Consider the following 22,388-nt stretch of genomic DNA (forward strand, 5'->3'; position numbering starts at 1 on the left):
TCCGTCGAGTGCCGACGCGGGGCCGGTTCGTCGAAGCGTCGCTCTTCCGAGTGTCGACGCGGGGCCGACTCATCACCGTGGCGGCGCGGGGCCGGCCCACGAGACTCGCCCATCCTTTCTATGGGCGATATCTCCGCTTCTCTTTCCTCGTGTCGACGAGGGCCTCTAGCGGAGGACCCCTCGGCACGCGACTCCAGCCCTTGCCGAGCTGGCGCCCCGTGTCCCAACCGTTCTAAGGCAGAGCGGGAGGGCCTAGGTTGCCGTCCGGCCGGTCCGCTTCTCTGGGTTTCCTCTCCCGGACCCCCAGTCCTAGTGCGTCGCCCTGCGACCCTCGCGGCACGAGTTGCGTCCTGGGCATCCACCCTTCGTGGAGATTCTATTTCTATTTCCTGAGGCCGCCTTGTAGTCCCACCGCCACTTGGTTTAGTGCCGCTGCCACCGCTTGCTGGATGGTCGCCTGGAGGTCCACGACTTGGTTCGCCCCTCCATTGCTGAGTTGGTCTCGAAGGTTTCCTCCATTGTTGAGTTGGTCTCGAAGGTCCCCGGGCCTCCCGTTGTTGAGCTGTTCTCGGAGGTCCCCTCCGCGATTGTTGGTGAGTTGGTCCCGGAGGTCATCTGAGGCATTGCCATTGTTCATGTTGCGGGAACCATGGGAGCTGCGGGACACCATTCTTTCAAGCTTGCTGTTGAAAGAGGAATGAGTTGTGTGTGTCGTAGCCTGCTTGAGTATTGGACTCAGGCTCCCAATGAAAGCACCAATGACGGTAGATATGTTACTGGAAATATATTGTAAAGTAACGAATAAGAAAGTGACAATAGTTGTATTGCCTTAGTTTCAGTATGGAAAGTACAGTGTGTCCTCGTCTAGTGAGGAGAGCCCCATTTATACTTAGAGTCCTAACGATAACAACATGGAACATAAATGGGGAGCCTAGCCTTTAATTCTCTCTCATCAATGGGGGCTTCAATGCTGGCTTCAATGACAGTAAGGTGACACCTGTTGGGATTCCTAACCGTTGGAGTTCTGCCCGTTGGGTTCCCAAGCGATGCTGAGTCAGATGCCCATTCATGATCGGGTCGGGTGTCAGCCCTATTATCCTGTCAGTTATATTTCACATGTAATTTGTTAATTTTTTTTTGTTAGATTTGATTTCTGAAATAGAGTAGTCTAAACGGGTTTAGTACCCTGGGCTAGCCTATCCCACCCCACAAGAAGGACGGTACGAGCTTTAAGTTTTGTGACCTGTCAACGGCAATTTATATCGTGCACCAGGGCGCACATTGCATTGTGCGTCCTGGTGCAAAACGACATCGTTTTGTATTTTGTTTTTTTCTCCTGAAAATACCGTTTTTTCGCATTTGCTGTTAACTTGTTAAAAAAAATCATGTTTTGAAAATGTACATAATTGTATACTAAAATGTACATAATTGTATATGAGAATGTACATAATTGTATAACAGAATACACAAACTTTTAACTGTTAAAAAAATCGCGTGTTCGAATGTATAAAATTATATAAAAAAAAATACATAATTGTATAAAATAATGTACATAATTGTATACCAAAATGTACATAATTGTATAACATAATGTACATAATTATATAACATAATACACATACACTCTGTCGCGTCGACTCCCCACACAACTTAACAAAACGATGTCGTTTTGGGAGGCGCGGGGCGCACAATGCTATGTGCACCGTGGTGCAGGGTATAACGATTGCCTATCAATTTAGTGGTCTTTTTAGCCCGTCCTGTCAAATGGCCAGTTTAGAATAGGGTTGCCAAACCTGCCGTGTGTGTGTGTGTGTTGAAAAATCGCGCCTAGGCGGCGGACCGCCTAGAGTGGTGATTCTGTCGAATTTCTAGGCGGCCGGCCGCCGCCTAGGCGCGATTTTTGCAACCTTGTATATATATAGGGAAAATTGTACTCCATAATATATATCCCTCCATAATATACCAATTATCAATGTCATTCATGAATTATTAGTGGTGTTCCCCCTCAATTTTCAAACGGTACGGTACATATATTGCCACTCCCATAGTGTAAATGTTACATATCAATTTTCGGAGAAGGAAAAAGACGAATTTTTGATATTAAGAATGCGGTTGATTAGGGGTGAGCATAATTACCGAAAAATCGACAAAACAAACAACTGATAGCCAAATCGATTGAAAATTTCAGTTGTGGGTGGCAAATTATGCCCTGGACCCGTGTCCACATTGAATTGTGGACACGGGCCCAAAACGACGTCGTTTTTTAAAAAAAAATGCGTCATTTCGTTAAAAAAAAAAAAAATCGCGCGCATTTTGCCGTTAACGGCGTTATTTTTTTTTTTGGATTATGAATGTACAGTTATGCCGTTATGAATGTACAGTTATGCCGTTATGAATATACAGTTATGCAATTATGAAATTATGAACACAGAGCTCTAACATTATGAACTTACAATTATGAACATATATAGTGATAAAATTATGACCATGGAGCTTTAAAATTGTGAATATAGAGCTTCGAAGATTATGAATGTACAGTTATAGAGTTATGAATCTACAGTTATGGAGTTATGAATCTACAGTTATGAGATTATGAATCTACAGTTATGAGATTATGAATCTACAGTATGGAATTATGAATGTACAGTTATTGATCAAATTATGAACAAAGAGCTCTAACATTATGAACTTACAATTATGAACATATAGTGATAAAATTATGAACATAGAGCTCTAAAATTGTGAACATAGAGCTTCGAAAATTATGAATGTACAATTATGGAGTTATGAATGTACAGTTATGGAGTTATGAATGTACAGTTATAGAGTTATGAACGTACAGTTATGGAGTTATGAATGTATAGTTATTAACATATAGTAATAAAATTATGAACATATACTCTTACAATGAAGTGGTCTGAAATTTAAAAAAAAAAAAAAAAAAAAAAAAAGGAGATAACAGTGCCTAACGGCACTGTTACCCGTGTCCAGCAAGCATGCTGGACACGGGTCCAACGCATAACGATTGGTTGTGGGTTGGTTTTCGGTTATTAGTTTTTTTTTTTTTTAAAAAAAATTAGTTATTCAGTAATCGATTATGGACGTTCAAAAATTGTTATCACCGCATAACCGATAATATATAGAGGTTATTTAGAGTTTAGCCCATCACTAAGTGCAATGCCTTGCCCAACCCAATAAAATATTTTAGATGGGTTATGGCATTTGGTTTTCAATAAATGACATAACCAACCGAAAACTGAAATTCAATTTTCAGTTAGATATATTTATATTATCAATCAGTTTCAGTTGGTTATATTTACATTATCGATCTGTTTCGGTCTTAAAAAATAGCAATCGGTTATTGACCGTAATCGACGGATGTTCACCCTATGATTGATATCATAGACAATTTTACTGCTATGATTTATGAATTATGTGTTGAGCAGGGTGATGAAAGTTTATGGGTTGACATCGGGGCCAGAAACATGCATGCAAATACAGTCATCTTTTCAAGTATTTCAAGGAATTGAAGGAAGATAGTCCTACTTTGTTGGATGTCAAGAAAAAACTTTGGGTGAAAGAGGAATTAATTACATTTTTATTGCCTATGTTGAGATTCAATCTTTGATGATCGAAAATATATTTCCATTGGTCACTAAAATTAAGGATTTACCTCTTAATTGATGTGTTTGAGCTTAGATTAAGCAAACAAGCTAGAAAGAAGGGAAAAAAATTGTCTTGATTTTCAAATGTATTTTAGGGAGAGATCAATGGAGTCTTTGAAAAGCTTTTTATTAAATTTATAAATATGGATGGCAGAGGATCCTAAGACTTTTGATGATGCTATGAAGTCTAACTGTCTAAGGATGTTAATTACCCCTTGAAAATAAGAAATTCAATATGAAATGGATTCAATAATTGGTAACAATACTTGGATTTTAACTAATCATCCCCGAGTTATAAATGTTGAGAAAGTAGTATAAAATGACATTTTAAGTAGTTATTTTGTTGTACAAATAAATGTGGGTTCGAATTCTTCGTAGTGAAACGTAAAAATTGATATATTATAAGCTCAAAACGAATAATGGATAAATGATAAATTGATTATATGCTCAAAGTAGATCTATTTGAGTTGGAAAATTAAGTTGAAAAGTCTTGAAAAAGCCTTTGTCTCACATTGGAAAGGAAACTTGGTTTGCACTAGTAGATATACAATACCCTTTCTAAGGAGGAATTTGAATTGTATATCTTAGAAATTCTCTCTTGCCCGTAGGATTTACAAATCAAATTTCAAAATGAGTCTGAAAAGACTTTGATAATCAGAATGTAATCACAACATGTAGTTGACAAATCAACATGCAACATAATAAAATGAACACAAAGTCCAATACAGTTGGAAATATGTGTAATAGAAAAATTATTTTAGCACTGGTCCTAGTACATATTGTTATATGCATTCTGCGCCCTAAAAATTCACCGTTTCGTATGTACATAAGTGTATAGTAGAATACACATAAACTTTTAACATAATACACATAATCTAACATAATACATAATATACATAAACTAACATAATACACATAAACTGTTAACCTAATACACATAAACTCTTAACATAATACAACATAATTCTTAAGGTCGCACAATGCATTGTATGCCCTGGTGCACGATATAATTTGCCATATATTTGGGGCAAGCACTAGTACATATATGGAATGGACCAGATGCACAACTTTGAATTAGTAATTCCTTTTAAACTTTAGTGAGGGAGACAATATTGATGAAATCCTCCTTCACGAATTCGGTCATGCATTCGCCAATCATTTCTTCATACTTATTAAAAACTTGGTCAATAATTCCTCCTCCAAAATGGCTAACAACCAAGGACTCAACCATGGCTCTTACTGTGTTGCTAATTGCCTTTCCATCCTTCAAAGATTCACTAAAATCACGTGTGTAACCCTCCAAAACATTAATTGAGAATGACCCCTCCTTTTCCACAACCATTTTCACTTCTTTTAGAGATGGTGAGTACATGGGAACATTGAAGGAGTTTAGTTTCTCCTCTTCTACTAATCCCTGCATTTATAAAATCATATAAATGTTTGTTACTATGCATACTATACGTTCAAAGACTAATAATGTTATGAAATAATCATACGAAAAGATTATTTCTGAAAAAAATAACAAGCACAAAAGGAAAGGTTTAAGGGCTAGGTTGTTAGCTTGAGTGCGCGCGAGAAAAACCCTCTATGCTATACAATTTAATATGCCTTAAAAAGGCTCTTGTATATATAGTAGTGCAAACCCACTTCCCAAATCAATGTGACAAAGGCTACTTTAAAGCCTTTCCACCTTCATTTTCTAACTCAAATGGGTCTACTTTGAGAATCAACTTCTCATTATATTCACACATTATCCGTTTTGAATGTACAATATATCAATCTCTTCGTCTCACCATGAACAACCCGGAATCCACTTTGACCCGACCCAATTCACAAGTGGACCCCACTAATATTTGTACTACAAAATAACCACTTTCCATGTCATTTTATGCTATTTTCCAACATCTAATTTTTAAAGTATTGAAACAAGGTTCTTGCTACTTAACATGATGATACTTTTTTAACCTTTTACATTTAAAATAATAATGACAATACGAAACATGGATATTTAATTACCTTTGTAACTAGATCTTTGAGGCTTTTGGCAAAAAGTACCCAAATGTTAACATCATGACTGGGATTATGACTTTCACTCTTTCTTCCCAAAAAATATAATACCATTCTTCCACCTGTCACTAATTCTTCTGAACGACACTTAAGAAAGGTTAAGAAATCTCTTTCAAATTGCTTATAATATGCCTTTATCACACTAGGTGGGCTTGAAGCTGCGATACGAATATTACCTTTGTTCTCCTCCAATCCTTTTGGTATCTGATAAGAAATAGAAAGAGAAAGAATTAGATGACCTAATGAACAACATGAAACCAAATTTAACTAGTTATATACTACGGAGTATATAGTATCTATAATTTAGTAATTTTACTTTTAATAATAATTATTTAATGCATTAATTCATATACTTCTTAAAAAAAGTCAAATGGAGGGAAGACAGAAGAAAAACAACAAAACTAACCAACCACAAAAATAGCCTCCCTAACATGCGGGATGCCCCGCTCCATATTAGGTTTAATTTATCCCTCATTTTGAGAGTTATTCTATACAATCGCTAGTGTGACTCAATTATTAATTAATTTCCTGTGACAAATTTCACCTCATGATCCATATCCATGCAGGCTACCTCTATCATCTCTTATTACTCTACTATATTCCCTACCATTCCAATAATAGCTCTGAGCCTCTGAGACATGAAATTTCAATTTTAGCCTTCATTTCGCGAGATGAGAATTAATAGCAGTTTCCTTATGATGTGGTTACGTGAAAATCGTCACTAAAGGTGATCCAAGACATTTATAATTCAAATATAAGATTCAATTTTCATATATAAATCAATAACAAATGTATCATTTTTCTTTATTTATAATATATTTATAATGTATACCATAAAGTGGTAAGTCGGTCTAACTTGAAAATTTTCCAAACAAAATGTATGGAATTAACAAAGAAGAGATCGAGGGTCCCTCCCCCCTTCCTCTAGAGACCAAAATTTTGGAGAGATTTTGACAGGGTGTAAGCCCTTTTTTTTTTTTTTTTTTTTTTTTTTTTTGTAAGTGTTTGGCAAATAGTTGTTAGTGAGTTTGACTAGCTAATAACATTATTAGCTGGTTATAGAAAGATATTTGATAAATTAATTGTGAACTTAATTATTACATGCAAAATGATCTTCAAAGTTATAACTTTTTTTTTCCATATTGCTTATTTAACAAAATCAAACCGCTAATAATAGGGGTCAAACAAACTAAAATTGACTGATAAGCTAAGTATGTTATAAACAAGAGTTTTGTCTTTTCCTTTAAAAAGGGCAAGACTTTTGGTCCCTTTAATGGGTTTGTGTATATTGGGTTTACAAAGTGTTTTTTTTTTTTTTTGGTTAAAAGATTATGTGCTTAGTATTTATTGTTTAGTTTTAAATATGGCCATATGGGTTGTGGAAAAAAAATAATAATAAAAAAAAAAAAAAAAAAAAAAACTTTGGAGAATCCTAATTAATAAAGTGAAGGCAGAGGAGACGAAGAGTGTATAAAGCACACCTGAGAAAGCCAATGGAGACTGTTTGAAGAATGAACAAAATGGAGAGTGTTAGAGGGGAAAAGCCTTCCATAAAATGAACCTGCTACTCCCGCGAAGAAGCAATCCCCAAACCCATCTCCCATCTCTTTCTTGAAATCCTCTACACATCGGGGCAGTGACCGGAAAATTGAGTTGAAATCATTGCCGGGAAGGTCGTTCAAGTGGACGACATATTCCGGCGAGTGGGTTCCGGTGATTTTTCGCAGTTTTTCAACCGCTCTGATGATGTCGAACACTGCCAGAAAAGTGTTTGGTCCGGAGGAACATCCCAAGTCTGCAATGGATATGGTTTCTGGGCAAAGGCTGTTATACACATCTGTTATGGCTTCTTCTGTTGTGGGCTTTGTATGAAGTATCACATTTTTCTGTTCATTCAAACAAAAACATGCACTTAGGAAGAATTAACTTTAATTTTTCCGAAAAATTAACGATAAAAACTAATTGAATTTTGAATGCAAAACGCAGGCACCTGAGCCAAGGAGTTGTTGGCATAACTGGTGTCTCCATTTCCTTCGTTCATGTGAAACACTTCTACAACTTCCATCTCTCTCTCTCTCTCTCTCTCTCTCTCTGTCTCAATATCTCTATCTCGTTTCTATAATTTGTATGTGTGTATATTGAGAGACTAAAAATCCATTTTTACTTTATATAAATATATAATAGGCCCTATTTTTGGTAATAAATGGCAGTTAGCTATTAGCTATTAGCTGATTGGGTTAATTAGATGGTATAACTAGTTAATAACATTTGCTGATAGTAGAAAATGTGTTTGGTAAATTAGCTGTTAGCTGATATGTTTAGTATAATTTCTTTTATCAAAAAGTTAATTAAAAAAGTTATTTTGAACAGGTTTTAAATTTGAGCATTTTGGGTTGCTTTTTAACCAAATCAAACAATTAATTTTAGTTAAATAAGTCAAAATTGACTGATATGCTAATATTTTACCAAACAAGGCCCTAATGTTAATGTTAATGAATGATTTAGATAATAATGATATATATAATTATATTAAAAAATGAATGATTTATGGATGACAAAACTGCGAACGTCGTCATGTTGAAATTTGCTGCATTTATGGAAAAGAATAAAGGTAGCATACAGTGAATAATGTATGAGATTGAGATACATATGTGACATTTCAAACTTCGCAGTCAAACAAAAGAACAGTGTGACGGAGATGTTTTCGACATATTGAAATTAAAGTACAAAAGTTTGAGGCAGTGGGCAAGTTACGTTGTTTGACATTAAGACAACGTTAAATTTAATTAAGGATTTGATAATTCTTTGGAGAAAATTGTTGAGTCAAAAAATATATTGTTAGTTAATTATCCCATCCATTATATTTTATTAGTCATTTTTTTTTTTGCTGACTTTGAAGAAAGAGAGCTTGGCCATGTTAGATGAGAGAGAAGAGAAGAGTTTACCTACTAAGTTGAACTTTTAGTCTGTGGGAGAGAAAAAAAATCCAACAATTCGCTAGTCTACATGATGCTAGTAGGCATGTCGCATGTTCTTTATGTGCTTGATAAGAACTTGAGAGAAACTTGAAAAAAAAAAAAAAAAAAATCAACATTAGAAGTGTTTAAGGACATTCACAATTGTTCCCCTTTTCTTCTCAAATTGTAGGCTCAACTCTTTCACATCATATTATAATTTGTTTTTCTAATTTCTCTTCAATTCTTCTCTCCTTTTCTTCCCACTTTGTGAGCCCTACACTTTTACACTCATCATTTAGTATTTTATTTACTTCTCTAGATTAATATTTCAAATTTTGGATTTTATATAAAAATAAATATAAATAATGAAATATTAATAAAATTAAAAGTGGGGAGATACCAAATTAATAAAATTAAAAATCAGAAACAAATTTTAAATACTATATATACTAAAAATTAATAAAATTAAAAATTTTAAAAATAAATTTTAATTTATAAATCTACAAAATACAATAACAAATTAAAAAGAAAAAAAAAAGAAAAAAGAAAATCAAGCCGTTGAAAATTCTTGATTTTAACTAAACAAAATAATTTTTTTTTTTAATATACAGCAATGGTGGGGGACAGTAGCACGTCATATGTGACATGTGAGTGACACACTCCATGCACTGCAACAGTTAATCTGCGGAGAGAAAATTACCTCCATAAATTAATCTTTGCTCCACTCTAATAATTTTCTCCCATCTTATTATCTCCATGGTTGGAGACCCCCTAATTAAGGGCATTTCCAATGCACAACTTTGAGAGGAGAAAGAAGGGTAGGGGGGAGGGAGAAAAGGGTTGGATGGGAGGGGAAAAAGGGAGATTTTACTTTCTCCAGAGAGAACTGTCTCTTCGGATAAAGCATAGTCAAGCGTAAGACTCATAGCTAACATGAGCCAATTATGTGGCGCGTGGTGGCACGCGCCACATTCACTCATAAAGGGTGGAGAACAGTTCTTCCCTATACTCTATTTATATATAGTATTTAAAATTTGATTCTAAACTTTTTATTTCTTTATTTAAATTTATTTTTATTTGAAATCAAACTTTGAAATTATTAATCATAGATAAGTGAATAAAATAATAGGTGATGTTTAGAAGATGATCCCACGAAGAAAATGAGAAGGATTGTAGAGAAAATATGAGATGAGATGAGCCTACAAAATGGGGAGATAAAGGAGAAGAATTGGTGATGCCTTGAAGAGTAACTTTTTATAATGATTAGCCCAGTAAGGTTGGTCTCATTTGATTTAAACTTACAAACACGAATGGGAAATGCTTAGGAACCCTTCTTTGAATGTGTTTTTTGAATGACTATATTTAAGTTAATAATATTATAGAGTAGAGAGATGTAATTTTTTTTTTTTTTTATGAAAATAGATTTTCATCATCAATCACTAGAATTAAGGATTTACCTCCTAGCGGATGTGCTCCAGCTTAGTTGAAACAAACAAGCTAGAAAGAAGAAGAAGAAATAAAATTGTCTTGAATTTCAAATGTACGTATTTTAGGGAGAGGTCAATGGAGTCTTTGGAGACCTTTTCATTATATTTAATATGGATGGTAGGAGTTTCCTAGCTAGCTAAGATTTTTTATGATGCTATGAAGTCTAAGGATACTATGTTACTTTTTGAAAATAAGAGGATTCCATAATTGGTAATAATACTTGGATTTTAACTAATCATCTTCGAGTTGTAAATGTTGAGAAAATATCATAAAATGACATTTTAAGTGCTATTTTGTGGTACAAATATATATGGGTCCACTTCACATTTGAATTGTGTAAAAATGAATTTAGGTTCTTCGTAGTGAAACAAAGAAATTGAATATTGTATGCTCAAAACGGATAATGAGTAAATGAGAAATTGATTATATTTCCAAAGTAAACCCATTTGAGTTCGAGAATTAAGGTTGAAAGGCTTGAAAAAAGTCTTGTCCCACATTGAAAAGGAAAGTGAATTTGCACGAGTATATATATATACAATATCTTTTAAAAAGAGATTTGAATTGTATAGTTTAGATGCAAGACTGAAATGACATGAAGAAATTAATCGACAAGTCAACATAATATTTAGTTGTAGTGAATATGCAACATAATAAAATGATGAAGTTAGAAATATGTTTATTTTTTTATTTTTCTTTTCGCAAGAATCATAGAAAAATTAATTTAGCACCGGTCCTTATTTTGAGTACTAATACATATATGCAATGGTGAACAACTTTGAATTAGTAATTCCTTTTAAATTTTAGTAAGGGAGACAATATTGAAGAACTCCTCCTTCACAAACTCGGTCATGCATTCGCCAAGCATTTCTTCATACTTATTAAAAACTTGGTCACTAACTCCTCCTCCAAAATGGCTAACAACCAAGGACTCAAGCACGGCTCTCACTGTGTTGGTAAGTGCCTTTCCATCCATAGATTCACTAAAATCATATGTCAAACCCTCCAAAACATTAATTGAGAATGAGCCCTCCTTTTCAACAACCATTTTCACTTCGTTTAGAGATGGTGCGTAGATGGGAAGATTGAAGGAGTTTAGTTTCTCCTCTTCTACTAATCCCTGCATTTATAAAATCATATAAATGTGTGTCAGATCAATCTGGCATATCAAACACTCTAATTTTTTAAGTATTGAAACGAATATTTTCCTTTACAAAAAAAAAAAAAAAAGAGTATTGAAACGAAACTTTTGCTACTTAACATGATGATAATTTTTTAACCTTATACATTTAAAATAAGGAATAAGGGTCATATTAGTCATCCAACTACACATCAAACTACAATTCACCATCAAACTCAAAAAAAAAATATATAATAATAATAATAACTACAATTAAATCCCCGAACAATGCAAAATAATAAAATTCAATCTAAAATGACATGTTAACCTGTAGTGGCAGTTACCAAATTTAAAAATATTTTTTACATTTTTATTATAATAAATTTAAATAAAATAATAATTATTTTTTAAAAAAATAAAAAAAGGGCTCCGCCTTCTTACCAGAGACGGCAAATGGGTCTCCTTTTCCGGTGAGAAGGTGAGATTGCCTTCTCACCAGAGAAGGCAAATGGCCTGGGTCGCCTTCTCCGTGAGAAGGCAACCTGAGTTGCCTTCTCCGTTGAAGGGAAGGAAACCAAGTTGCCTTCACTAGTGAGAGGCGAGGTGGCCTTCTCACCAGAGAAGGCAACTGGGTCACCTTCTCCAATGAGAAGGCGACCTCACCTTCTCACCGGAGAAGACGTGTTTTTTTTTTTTTTTAAATTAATTATTTTATTTAAATTTTTTAAAATAAAAATTTTTAAAAAAATATTTTAAATTTGGTAACCACCACGTCAGCATGTTAATAGGTCAACAAGTCATTTTAGATTGAATTGTATTATTTTGTATTGTTCGGGGATATAATTGTAATATTTTTGAGTTCGATGACCCAATTATAATTTGTTGTGTAATTGAATGACCAATTTGACTCTTATTCCTTAACATTAACAATACCAGACATAGATATTTAATTACCTTTGTAACTAGATCTTTGAGGCATTTGGCTAAAAGTGTCCAAATGTTAAGATCATGAATGGGATTATGGCTTTCACTCTTTCTTCCCCAAAAATATAATACCATTCGTCCACCCGTCACTAATTCTTCTGAGCGAGTCTTGAAAAAGGTTAAGAAATCTCTTTCAAATTGTTCGTAATATGCCTTTATCACACTAGGTGGGCTTGAAGCTGAGATACAAATATTACCTTTGTTCTCCTCCAATCCCTTTGGTATCTGATAAGAAAGAGAAAGAGAAAGAATTAGATGAGCTGATTAGACCAAGTTTAACTAGTTATATACTACAGAGTACAGCCGTCAAAACGGGCCCAACCCGGTGGATTGGACCCGTTTAACTCGAGTTTTTGACGGGTCGGGTCGGCTTTTTTTTTTTTTTTTTTTTTTTTTTTTTTTTTTTTTTTTTTTATAACTCGGCTTGTTTAAAATTAATGTTTACTTTTTTGAATACTACTAACTCTATTACAATGAGCCAATATCGCTTCCACTGAAGCTCAAACACATAACCTCTCGTATGAGAAAACAACTTGGTGCCATTGGACCACAAGGTCCTTGGGTGTTAATTATACTTTGTAAACATTCTTGTATTATTATTCATTTATTTAAGTCACTCTTGTATAAAGTCAATAGTACTCTAAATAAAAAAGTCATATATATATATATATATATATATATATATATATATATATATATATATATATATATATAAACAGGTTGGTTGGCAGGCCTATTTACCCTGTCAGCCCGTGCTTAGTCGGGTAGGGCCAAAATCCCATTCTGAATTTGAAACGAGCCGGTTCGAGCCTAGCTCGTTTCTTTCCTAATTCGTGATGGGCCAGCTCGTATGGGCCGGGTTGACCGGTTTTGACAGCTTTACTTTTAATGCATTAATAATTTAGTAATTTTATTTTTAATAACTGTTAGGAATAAGTGTCAAATAGGTCATCGAACTGCACGTGATAATACAATTAGGCCACTGAACTCAAAAAAATCAACAATTGAGTCCCTAAACTAACCAATTCCTAACAATTCTTCCAATTTGAAGGTTTCCAACAGGTCAACAGGTTATCCTCCAAATTAATTATTTTTTAAAAAATAAAATTAAAAAATTAATTATTAAAATTTAAAAAAAAAAAAGATTCCGGCCGGAGACGAAGAAACCTTCGTCTACGGCCTGTTTCTTCGTCTCCACGGCCGGAGACGAACCTTCTTCGTCCCCATGGCTGGAGACGAAGAAACTCTTCGTCTCTACGGCCGGAGACGAAGAGTTTCTTCGTCTCCAGCCGGATTCTGTTTTTTTTTTTTATTAATTAATTTTTTAATTTTATTTTTTAAAAAATAATTAATTTGGGAGAATGACCTGTTAACATGTTGAAAACTTGCAAACTGTAAGAATTGTTTGAAATTAGTTAGTTTAAGGACCCAATTGTTGATTTTTTAGGTTCAGTGGCCTAATTACATTATCGTGTGCAGTTCAATAGCCTATTTGACCCTTATTTCTAACTGTTATTTAATGCATTAATTCATTTTTTTTTTTTTAAAAAAGTCAATTATAGAGGGAAGACTCCGATTCATATACTTCTTTAAAAAAAAAAAAAAAAAAAGTCAAATGGAGGGAAGACTCCGAAGAAAAATAACAAATTAAACCATCACTAAAATAGCCTCTCTAACATGCGGGATGTCCCGCTCTTTATTAGGTTTAATTTGTCTCTCATTTTGAGAATTTGCTCCTACAATATTGATGGTGAGACTCAATTATTGATCTCTTGTAACAAATTTCACCTCTGTGACCAACTACTCATGTGGCTACGTGAAAATCATCACTTTAAGAGCATCACCATCAGCAAATCTTTTGGGGTTTTGCAATAGTAATTGATGAGGTGGTGGAGAGAGAAGCTAGGAAAGAGAAAAAAGAATCACTCTTGCAAGAGATCAGAGGAGATATTTCAAAGATGTGGGGCCTAGAAATGAAGAGGGAACAATCGCAAGAGATCTGCGTGACTGTCACAATTGCGCCCAGCGGGAGCATGCAGTGCATGCACCATCTAGGTGCGTTAGGCGCGCCTGACAGTTATATATATATATATAAAAGCTTTTTTTTTTTCCTTTTTTTTTCCTTTTTTTTTTCTCTCCCCTCTCATATTTTCTTTCTTAATCACACTTACAAAAATTTTTTAAAAACCACAAAATATCTTCACTATTATGGATGCTCTAAGGACAACTGAGAAATTAAAGATGATCCAAGGCTTGTATAGTTCAAATATAAGATTCCACTTGCTCAAGCTCAAGGTGTGTGCTCCCTTAAAACGTCTAATACATTTTACACCGCACAAGATTGTATGCCAGAAAAAGACTTAAAGCTACTTAATATAAACTCTTTAAAAAAATTGAATTGCATTTAAACTATGCAAACTCACATCTATTTTTAATGTCGGACAAAATTACTAAAAAAAAAAAGGACTTTCTCAAACTCTATTGTTTTCAACTCAATTGATACACTTTGAAAATCAATTTCTTATTCACCAATTATCCATTTTAAGTATATAATATATTAAATTAAGTCGATATCTCATTTACCAGAACCTGAGTACATTTTGATCAGATTCAAATTAAAACTTAACTTAAAATTATATCTCAAAATCACCACTTTAAATGTCATTTAGACTAATTTTTTCAACAATCTCTTCCAATAAGTTTTGACTATTTGGAGAGATTTACACCCTCTCTCTCTCTTCTTTTTGTTTTTTTTTTTTTCTTGGGGAGGGGGGTTCTTTTTTTGGCCTTAATATAAATTTAGCTCAATTATAATTCTAAGTTTCATGGTTTGTATTGGCAAAACATGTTTTCAGTCACTTTCCAAAATTTAGCCCCATTTATTAATTTATACGAATCTTGCTCGGTTTTTCAGACTAACTGTAGTAAGTTACGTGACATGATTTGACATACCTCTTGGATTCCAATAATGATAAAATGTATCTTTTGAGCCAAATTCTAACTTGGTTTTGGAAGATGTATTTTGTTTTTATTTTAGCATGTCCAACTATGTTGGGGAAACATATCTTCATTATTTAGTTGGACTTTAATTGGAACCAAAAATTGATTATTTAGTATGCCCAACAAATGGTGGGGAATTATATCTTCATTTGTTAGTTAGTCAAATCAATTATGAGTATGTATGTTATTAAGTTCATTTATTAATTTTGCTGAAGAATATTTTAATCAGTGGGAGTGATCATTTAGAAAAAGATCATTAAGTTACTCCACTAAAAATTTTGGATTTAATTATTGTATTCATACATTCCAAATTGGATTGTATGTTAAACAATAAGTCCAAAAAGATTCCACAAGTATCAATCTTGTATTTGTTCATATAAATTCATAAGTTCAAATTATTGAATATTTGGTTGTGCAACATATTTATGAAAATGTTGTAACAATATTAAGGAATTTATTAGAACAAAAGCATTTAATTTGTGGTGTACTGTAATTTAATAAATTCTTCAGTGATTAATAGAGTTTTTAGTTTCTTTAAAATTGATCCTGTGCCATTTTGGTTTGTAAGGCTTAAAACAATTTTGTGGGACATATAAGTAAGACTCATTATGTTCAGTTCATTTTAAAATGGACATTGAAGTTATTTGAGAAGTTATGATGTATGATTAAGATTTCAAATTTATGGACTTAGACGTTTGGTTTATTGTCTAAGTTATTGGAATGCTTCTGTGACTTGACTATCTTTTGGCATTTTTTGATGAGTGGGAGTGACAGACATGTCAACTCCAAGCTCTTAGCTGTTAGAGATAGTGTTTAAAGTTAACTTATAAAGAAGTCATAGAATATAGTTAGCATTATGCTAATTACATTAAGAGATCTCTACTTAAGGCATGTTTATAAAGTTTTAGAGATCATACAGTGTACTCTTTTGTACAATTTGGATGTGTTTTCTCCTTCAATTGTGCACATAATATATTTTGAGAAACATCCCTTAAGGTACCGAGAATAATCATAGGATTTGTTCATTAAGGACCTAAGTTGGAGAATTAAAATGCATGTGACCATGCACAATGGATACTACTCTAATTAAATAGAGGACATGTCACTATGATTCGTGTGTTTTGTTCTTTAATGAAGGTTGTACTAGTACTTTCACCAAGTGGGAGAATGTAAGATTTTTCCTAATAATATATATTATATATTATATATTAGGGCCTTAATTAAGTTGTGCAAATTGATCGACTAGACTTATTAAATGGTGGGGTTTGATTAGTTGACAACCTTATTAGTTGATTCTAGAAAGATATTTGATAAATTAACTGATAATTTAATTTCTCATATTAGCTGTTTAACCAAATCAAACAGCTAATAATTATCAAACAAATTAAAATTGACTGACAAGCTAACTATGTTATCAAACAATGCTTTTGTCTTTCCCCTTTAAAGAAGGACAAGACTTTTGGTCCCTTTAATGGGTTTGTGTATATTAGGTTTACAAAGTGGGTTTTTTTTTTTGGGTTAAAAGATTATGTGCTTAGTGTTTATTGTTTAATTTTAAATATGGGTTGTGTAAAAAAGAAAAGAAAAGAAAAGAAAAAACTTTGGAGAATCCTATAATAAAGTGAAGGCAAAAGAGTGTATAATTATAAAGCACACCTGAGAAAGCCAATGGAGACTGCTTGAGGAATGAACAAAATGGATACTCTTAGAGGGGAAAAGCCTTCCATAAAATGAACCACCTACTCCTGCAAAGAAGCAATGCCCAAACCCATCTCCCATCTCTTTCTTGAAATCCTCTACATATCGGGGCATTGACCGGAAAATGGTGTTGAAATCATTACTGGGAAGGTCGCTCAAGTGGACGACATATTCCGGCGAGTGGGTTCCGGCGATTTTTCGCAGATTTTCAACCGTTCTAATGATGTTGAACACTGCCAGAAAAGTGTTTGGTCCGGAGGAACATCCCAAGTCTGCAATGGATATGGTTTCTGGGCAAAGGCTGTTATACAGATCTGTTATGGCTTCTTCTGTTGTTTGCTTTGTACGAAGTATCACATTTTTCTGTTCATTCAAACAAAAACATGTACTTAGGAAGAATTAACGATAAAAACTAATTGAATTTTGAATGCAAAACGCAGGTACCTGACCCTCGGAGTTGTTAGCATAACTGGTGTCTCCATCTCCTTCGTTCATGTGAAACATTTCTACAACTTCCATCTCTGATCTCTCTTTCTCTCTCAATATCTCTATCTCGTGTGTATATTTTGTATGTGTGTATATCTAGTTACATGCATCTCTCTGGTATTTATAGATGATGGCGATGAATTATTTAGGGCGCATTTCCCGAGAGATCACAAATTGTAAACTGGATACCAAAATGACCTGCATGAAAAAAGTGATCCAAAGGAGGAAAAGCGTGTTGAGCTGCTCCAAAGTAGGTCTCTGGGAGACATCTTTATTATTTTATAAAGTTGGTCTCTCACAGACCATCTTTATTTTTAAAACTAAACTAATACTAATCTAGTGTATTCCTAATTTTATGGTATATAACTATATATATACGATATATTATTATGGTATATATACTGTCAAGCAATATAAAATTAATTCAACCACTCATGTTTAATTACAATTCATATATATATAGATTATCATAAAATTAAATGTAATAATTGTGAAGAAGAAAATCTAAAAGACTCATGTTTAATTGAAATTATACTATAAGGGGAAAATGATACTTTTTGTCCCTGTGTTATATACTTATAGTATTTTTTTCTCCATAATTTATTTAAGTGGCAGTTTTCCCCCATGATATGTTAAATGAACATATTTACCCTTAAAATAAATATTTCATTTATTTTTCTTCCCCAACAAATTATAACCACGATTTGGTTCAAATCGAACAGACACGATAGAAACCATATAGAAAGGTTATGATGACAATTAGAACCGAAACCCGATATGAGTGTATTAAACTCGCAAACCGAAATTGCCCCTTCATGTTCTGAATTGAAAAAATAAAATATATTAATTGTTGAATTTAGAATATTTTAAAAATAAAAAAATAAAATTTTAAAAGAAAGTTTGAAAAACCAGTTTAAATTGGATCTGAAACCGTGCATCGACGGTTCAAAATCAAAACCAAATCGCGGTTATATATATTTATATGTGAGAATCAAAATAAATGCGAAAAATAACATACACTATTTGTAATATTATAATTCTAATTTTAAGCTAATGCTAGTAGTTGTTCTGCTTTGAAACTCCGGTTCACGGTTCAGGATTCATTTTTTTCAATTCACGATTTTAATAAATGGAAACCAAAATATTGGGTTCTGGTTCTAAATCATAATCAAAAAATTTCAATTTAATTGCTATAGTGACCGGTTCAGTTAGAATTGGACTGTGATCATCCTACGTATAAGCAATAATTTGTTAAAAATTAGAAATAAATAAAATATTTATTTTAAGGGTAAAAATGTCCATTTAATATATCAGGGGGAAAACCGCCACTTTTATAATAATTGAGGGGGCAAATGTGAATGCATGAATAACTCAGGAGAAGAAGTGCTATAAGCATATAATTCAGGGGAGAAAAAGTGTCATTTTCCCTATATTATTATTAATGTAATTATTAACTGAATTACCATAATAATTATTAGTCAAGTATACTAAAAGGTGTGCAATTCTTGCTTGTATCATCAAGAATAAAATTATATCTCTCGCGGCTCTCTCTCTCTTAGGGTTTTCTTCGAGAGAGTTTCTCCCTAGGGTTTCTAGGGTTTTTTTCCTCCCTTTTTGCTTGATTTTTCAGAGTGTTTGGCTTGTTAGTCCCGTAGCTATGGATATGACGGATTTGGAAAAGGGGTGCGCTGATTTGGTGATCGAGGAGGAGGAACTCGGAGGGTTATATGCGCCAGGGCAGGATCAGGCGAGTGCCAGACTACATGTTATGAGTTGGTCGGTCGTTTCCTGACGGATCGGCCAGTAAAATTTGAGCAGATGCAACAGGTGTTGGCTTCGGTTTGGAGGCCGATGATGGGGGTGCGGGTGTTGCCGATCAATGACAATTTGTTCCTATTTCAGTTACCGCATGATAAGGACAGGCAGCGCATTATGAATGATGGTCCGTGGTCCTTCGAGAACCACACGTTGGTATGCAAGGAGATCACTAGGGATGTAAGGCCTGAGGAGGTAGACCTCATGAGGTGGAGTTCTGGGTGCAAATACATGATCTCCCAGCGATCCATGCAACGGCCTAGTATGTTGAGCAGGTTGGAAACTACATTGGACGTTTTGTAAGTGTTGATCTACATAACTTCGACGGCAATTGGCGTGGCTTTAAGCGCGTGCGGGTGTCGCTCAAAGTGGATGTCCCGCTGCGGAGGAGAATGAAAATGCGTAGAAGGGATGGGACGTACCTATGGATCAATTTCAGGTACGAACATTTAAACACGTTCTGTTTCTGTTGTGGCCTTCTTGGCCACTCAGATAAGTTTTGCAGAAAAGCATTCGCCGAAGGATTGACTCCCAAGGACTATCCGTATGGAGGCTGGTTAAGGGCTGGTGGCAGACGCCAATCGCAGCCAGTTGGCGCTTCGTGGTTGCTCTCGGATTTGCCTGTTGAACCGGTGTTGGTCGAGGCTGCCCATAAGTCAACTGTTGTCGCTCTCGAGGAGGTGGAGGACGGGGAACAACTCCAGCACACGCACGCACGCACACACACATATATTAATTTCATATTTTGTTATGAATATTTTTATAAAGTTTTGATGTGTTTTATTTTTCGCCCATATCAAACAATATTTACAACTATATTTCTTAGGTAATTTTTTTTTTAAATTATATATATATATATATATATATATATATATATATATATATATATATATATATATATATATATATATATATATATATTATTTATTTTTTTTATGTTTCGCCGAATTTTTTTTTGAATCCGTCCCTATTTCTTCGCCCCGCTCAACCGAATTTCTGGCTCCGTCCTTGGTCAATTGCATTATCTAAATATGTTGGATGTGAATTTCACCCTTATCACATAGCGTGTTGCATTGCTGTGTAACATTATATATATATATATATATATATATATATAACATTTTAAAAATGTAATTTTAAAATTTTTAAACATGAAAAAATTATTATTATTTATAGACTTTATTTATATTTTTGAACTTTGAGTTAATATTAATTTTTTGTTAGAGTATAAAGTGGGATTGCAAATTCGCAAGGATAGTATTTGTAGATTTTATTTGATTTTTTTTTTAAATTTTGAATAAAAAAAAAAACCCCTCACGAGACCCACCAACACGCACGGGACAGGCTAGGGTTGCATGAACCCTAGCCAGCGGCCGACCTGCAAAACGGCCCGCTTTGATAGTACTATTAAAAGATGATGTGCTTAGTATTTATTGTTTAGTTTTAAATATGGGTTGTGGAAAAAAGATAAGAAAAAAACTTTGGAGAATCCTAATAAAGTGAAGGCAGAAGAGTGTATAAATTAAAGCACACCTGAGAAAGCCAATGGAGACTGTTTGAGGAATGAACAAAATGGAGAGTGTTAGAGGGGAAAAGCCTTCCATAAAATGAAGCTGCTACTCCCGCGAAGAAGCAATGCCCAAACCCATCTCCCATCTCTTTCTTGAAATCCTCTACACATCGGGGCAGTGACCGGAAAATGGAGTTGAAATCGTTGCCGGGAAGGTCGCTCAAGTGGACGACATATTCCGGCGAGTGGGTTCCGGTCATTTTTCGTAGTTTTTCAACCGCTCTGATGATGTCGAACACTGCCAGAAAAGTGTTTGGTCCGGAGGAACATCCCAAGTCTGCAATGGATATGGTTTCTGGGCAAAGGCTGTTATACACATCTGTTATGGCTTCTTCTGTTGTGGGCTTTGTACGAAGTATCACATTTTTCTGTTCATTCAAATAAAAATATGCACTTAGAAAGAATTAACGTACTTTATTTTTTCCCAAAATTAACGATAAAAACTTATTGAATTTTGAATGTAAAACGCAGGCACCTGAGCCAAGGAGTTGTTGGCATAACTGGTGTCTCCATTTCCTTCGTTCTTGTGAAACACTCACTACTGAAAATTAAGTGATATTAAATCAAGTTCAAAGCAAAAAGTGGTCAAAAATAACAACAAAAGTTTATCCGGATACCAAAAATGGTCGGAGCAAGACTTTCCACTTAATTTAAAATCACTTTCAGGTGGTCGGAAATTTTATAATTTTCAGTAGTGACTTCTACAACTTCCATCTCTCTCTCAATATCTCTATCTCGTGTGTATAATTTGTATGTGTGTATATTGAGAGACTAAAAATCCTTTTTTACTTTATATAAATATATAATGTTAATGAATGATTTAGATAATAATATATATAGTTATATTAAAAAATGAATGATTTATGGATAACATAACTGCGAACGTCGTCATGTTGAAATTTGCTGCATTTATGGAAAAGAATACAGTGAATAATGTATGAGATTGAGATACATATGTGACATTTCAAACTTCGCAGTCAAACAAAAGAACAGTGTGACGGAGATGTTTTCGACATATTGAAATTAAAGTACATAAGTTTGAGGCAGTGGGCAAGTTACGTTGTTTGACATTAAGACGTCTTTAAATTTAATTAAGGATTTGATATTTCTTTGGAGAAAATTCTGAGTCAAAAAAGATAATGTTAGTTAATTATTCCATCCATTCTATTTTATTAGTCATATTTTTAGCTGACTTTGAAGAAAGAGAGCTTGGCCATGTTAGAGGAGAGAGAAGAGAAGAGTTTACCTACTAAGTTGAAATTTTTGTCTGTGGAAGAGAAAAAAAAAATCCAACAATTCGCTAGTCTACATGGTACTAGTAGGCATGTCACGTGTTCTTTATGTGCTTGATGAGAACTTGAGTGATACTTGAAAGAAAAAAAAAAAAAAAAAAAAAAAAATCAACATTGGAAGTGGTTTAAGGACATTCACAATTGTTCCCCTTTTCTTCTCAAATTGTAGGCTCAACTCTTCCATATCATATTGGGCTTGTTTGGTTATCAGCGGTTAGAGGTTAGCGGTAGCGGATTGTGTTAGCGGTT

General features: G+C 33.9%; 2 protein-coding genes across 3 annotated transcripts; both read right to left on the reverse strand.

Annotated features, from left to right (window-relative positions):
- Positions 1-4,725: 4,725 nt before the first annotated feature.
- On the reverse strand, positions 4,726-21,618 carry LOC109175819 (salicylate carboxymethyltransferase-like). Of its 2 annotated transcripts, none has more exons than XM_019325177.1 (5): positions 21,556-21,618; positions 7,723-7,799; positions 7,214-7,618; positions 5,682-5,936; positions 4,726-5,079 (listed from the first exon to the last, which is right to left on the reverse strand). In XM_019325177.1, exons 2-5 carry the CDS (start codon positions 7,795-7,797, stop codon positions 4,753-4,755), a joined length of 1,062 nt encoding a protein of 353 aa, XP_019180722.1. In that variant the 5' UTR covers positions 7,798-7,799; positions 21,556-21,618; the 3' UTR covers positions 4,726-4,752. The 2 variants fall into 2 exon arrangements, with proteins under 2 accessions (XP_019180722.1, XP_019180723.1); XM_019325178.1 differs by having other exon boundaries at positions 7,723-7,805; positions 21,562-21,611.
- On the reverse strand, positions 10,953-17,507 carry LOC109175820 (salicylate carboxymethyltransferase-like). The gene is made up of 4 exons (XM_019325179.1): positions 17,421-17,507; positions 16,935-17,339; positions 12,249-12,503; positions 10,953-11,294 (listed from the first exon to the last, which is right to left on the reverse strand). The coding sequence occupies exons 1-4, from the start codon at positions 17,493-17,495 to the stop codon at positions 10,971-10,973; spliced, it is 1,059 nt and encodes a 352-aa protein (XP_019180724.1). The 5' UTR covers positions 17,496-17,507; the 3' UTR covers positions 10,953-10,970.
- Positions 21,619-22,388: the final 770 nt, after the last annotated feature.

The sequence above is a fragment of the Ipomoea nil genome, unplaced genomic scaffold (genome assembly GCF_001879475.1).
Source record: "Ipomoea nil cultivar Tokyo-kokei standard unplaced genomic scaffold, Asagao_1.1 scaffold0688, whole genome shotgun sequence".
NCBI lineage: Eukaryota > Viridiplantae > Streptophyta > Magnoliopsida > Solanales > Convolvulaceae > Ipomoea > Ipomoea nil.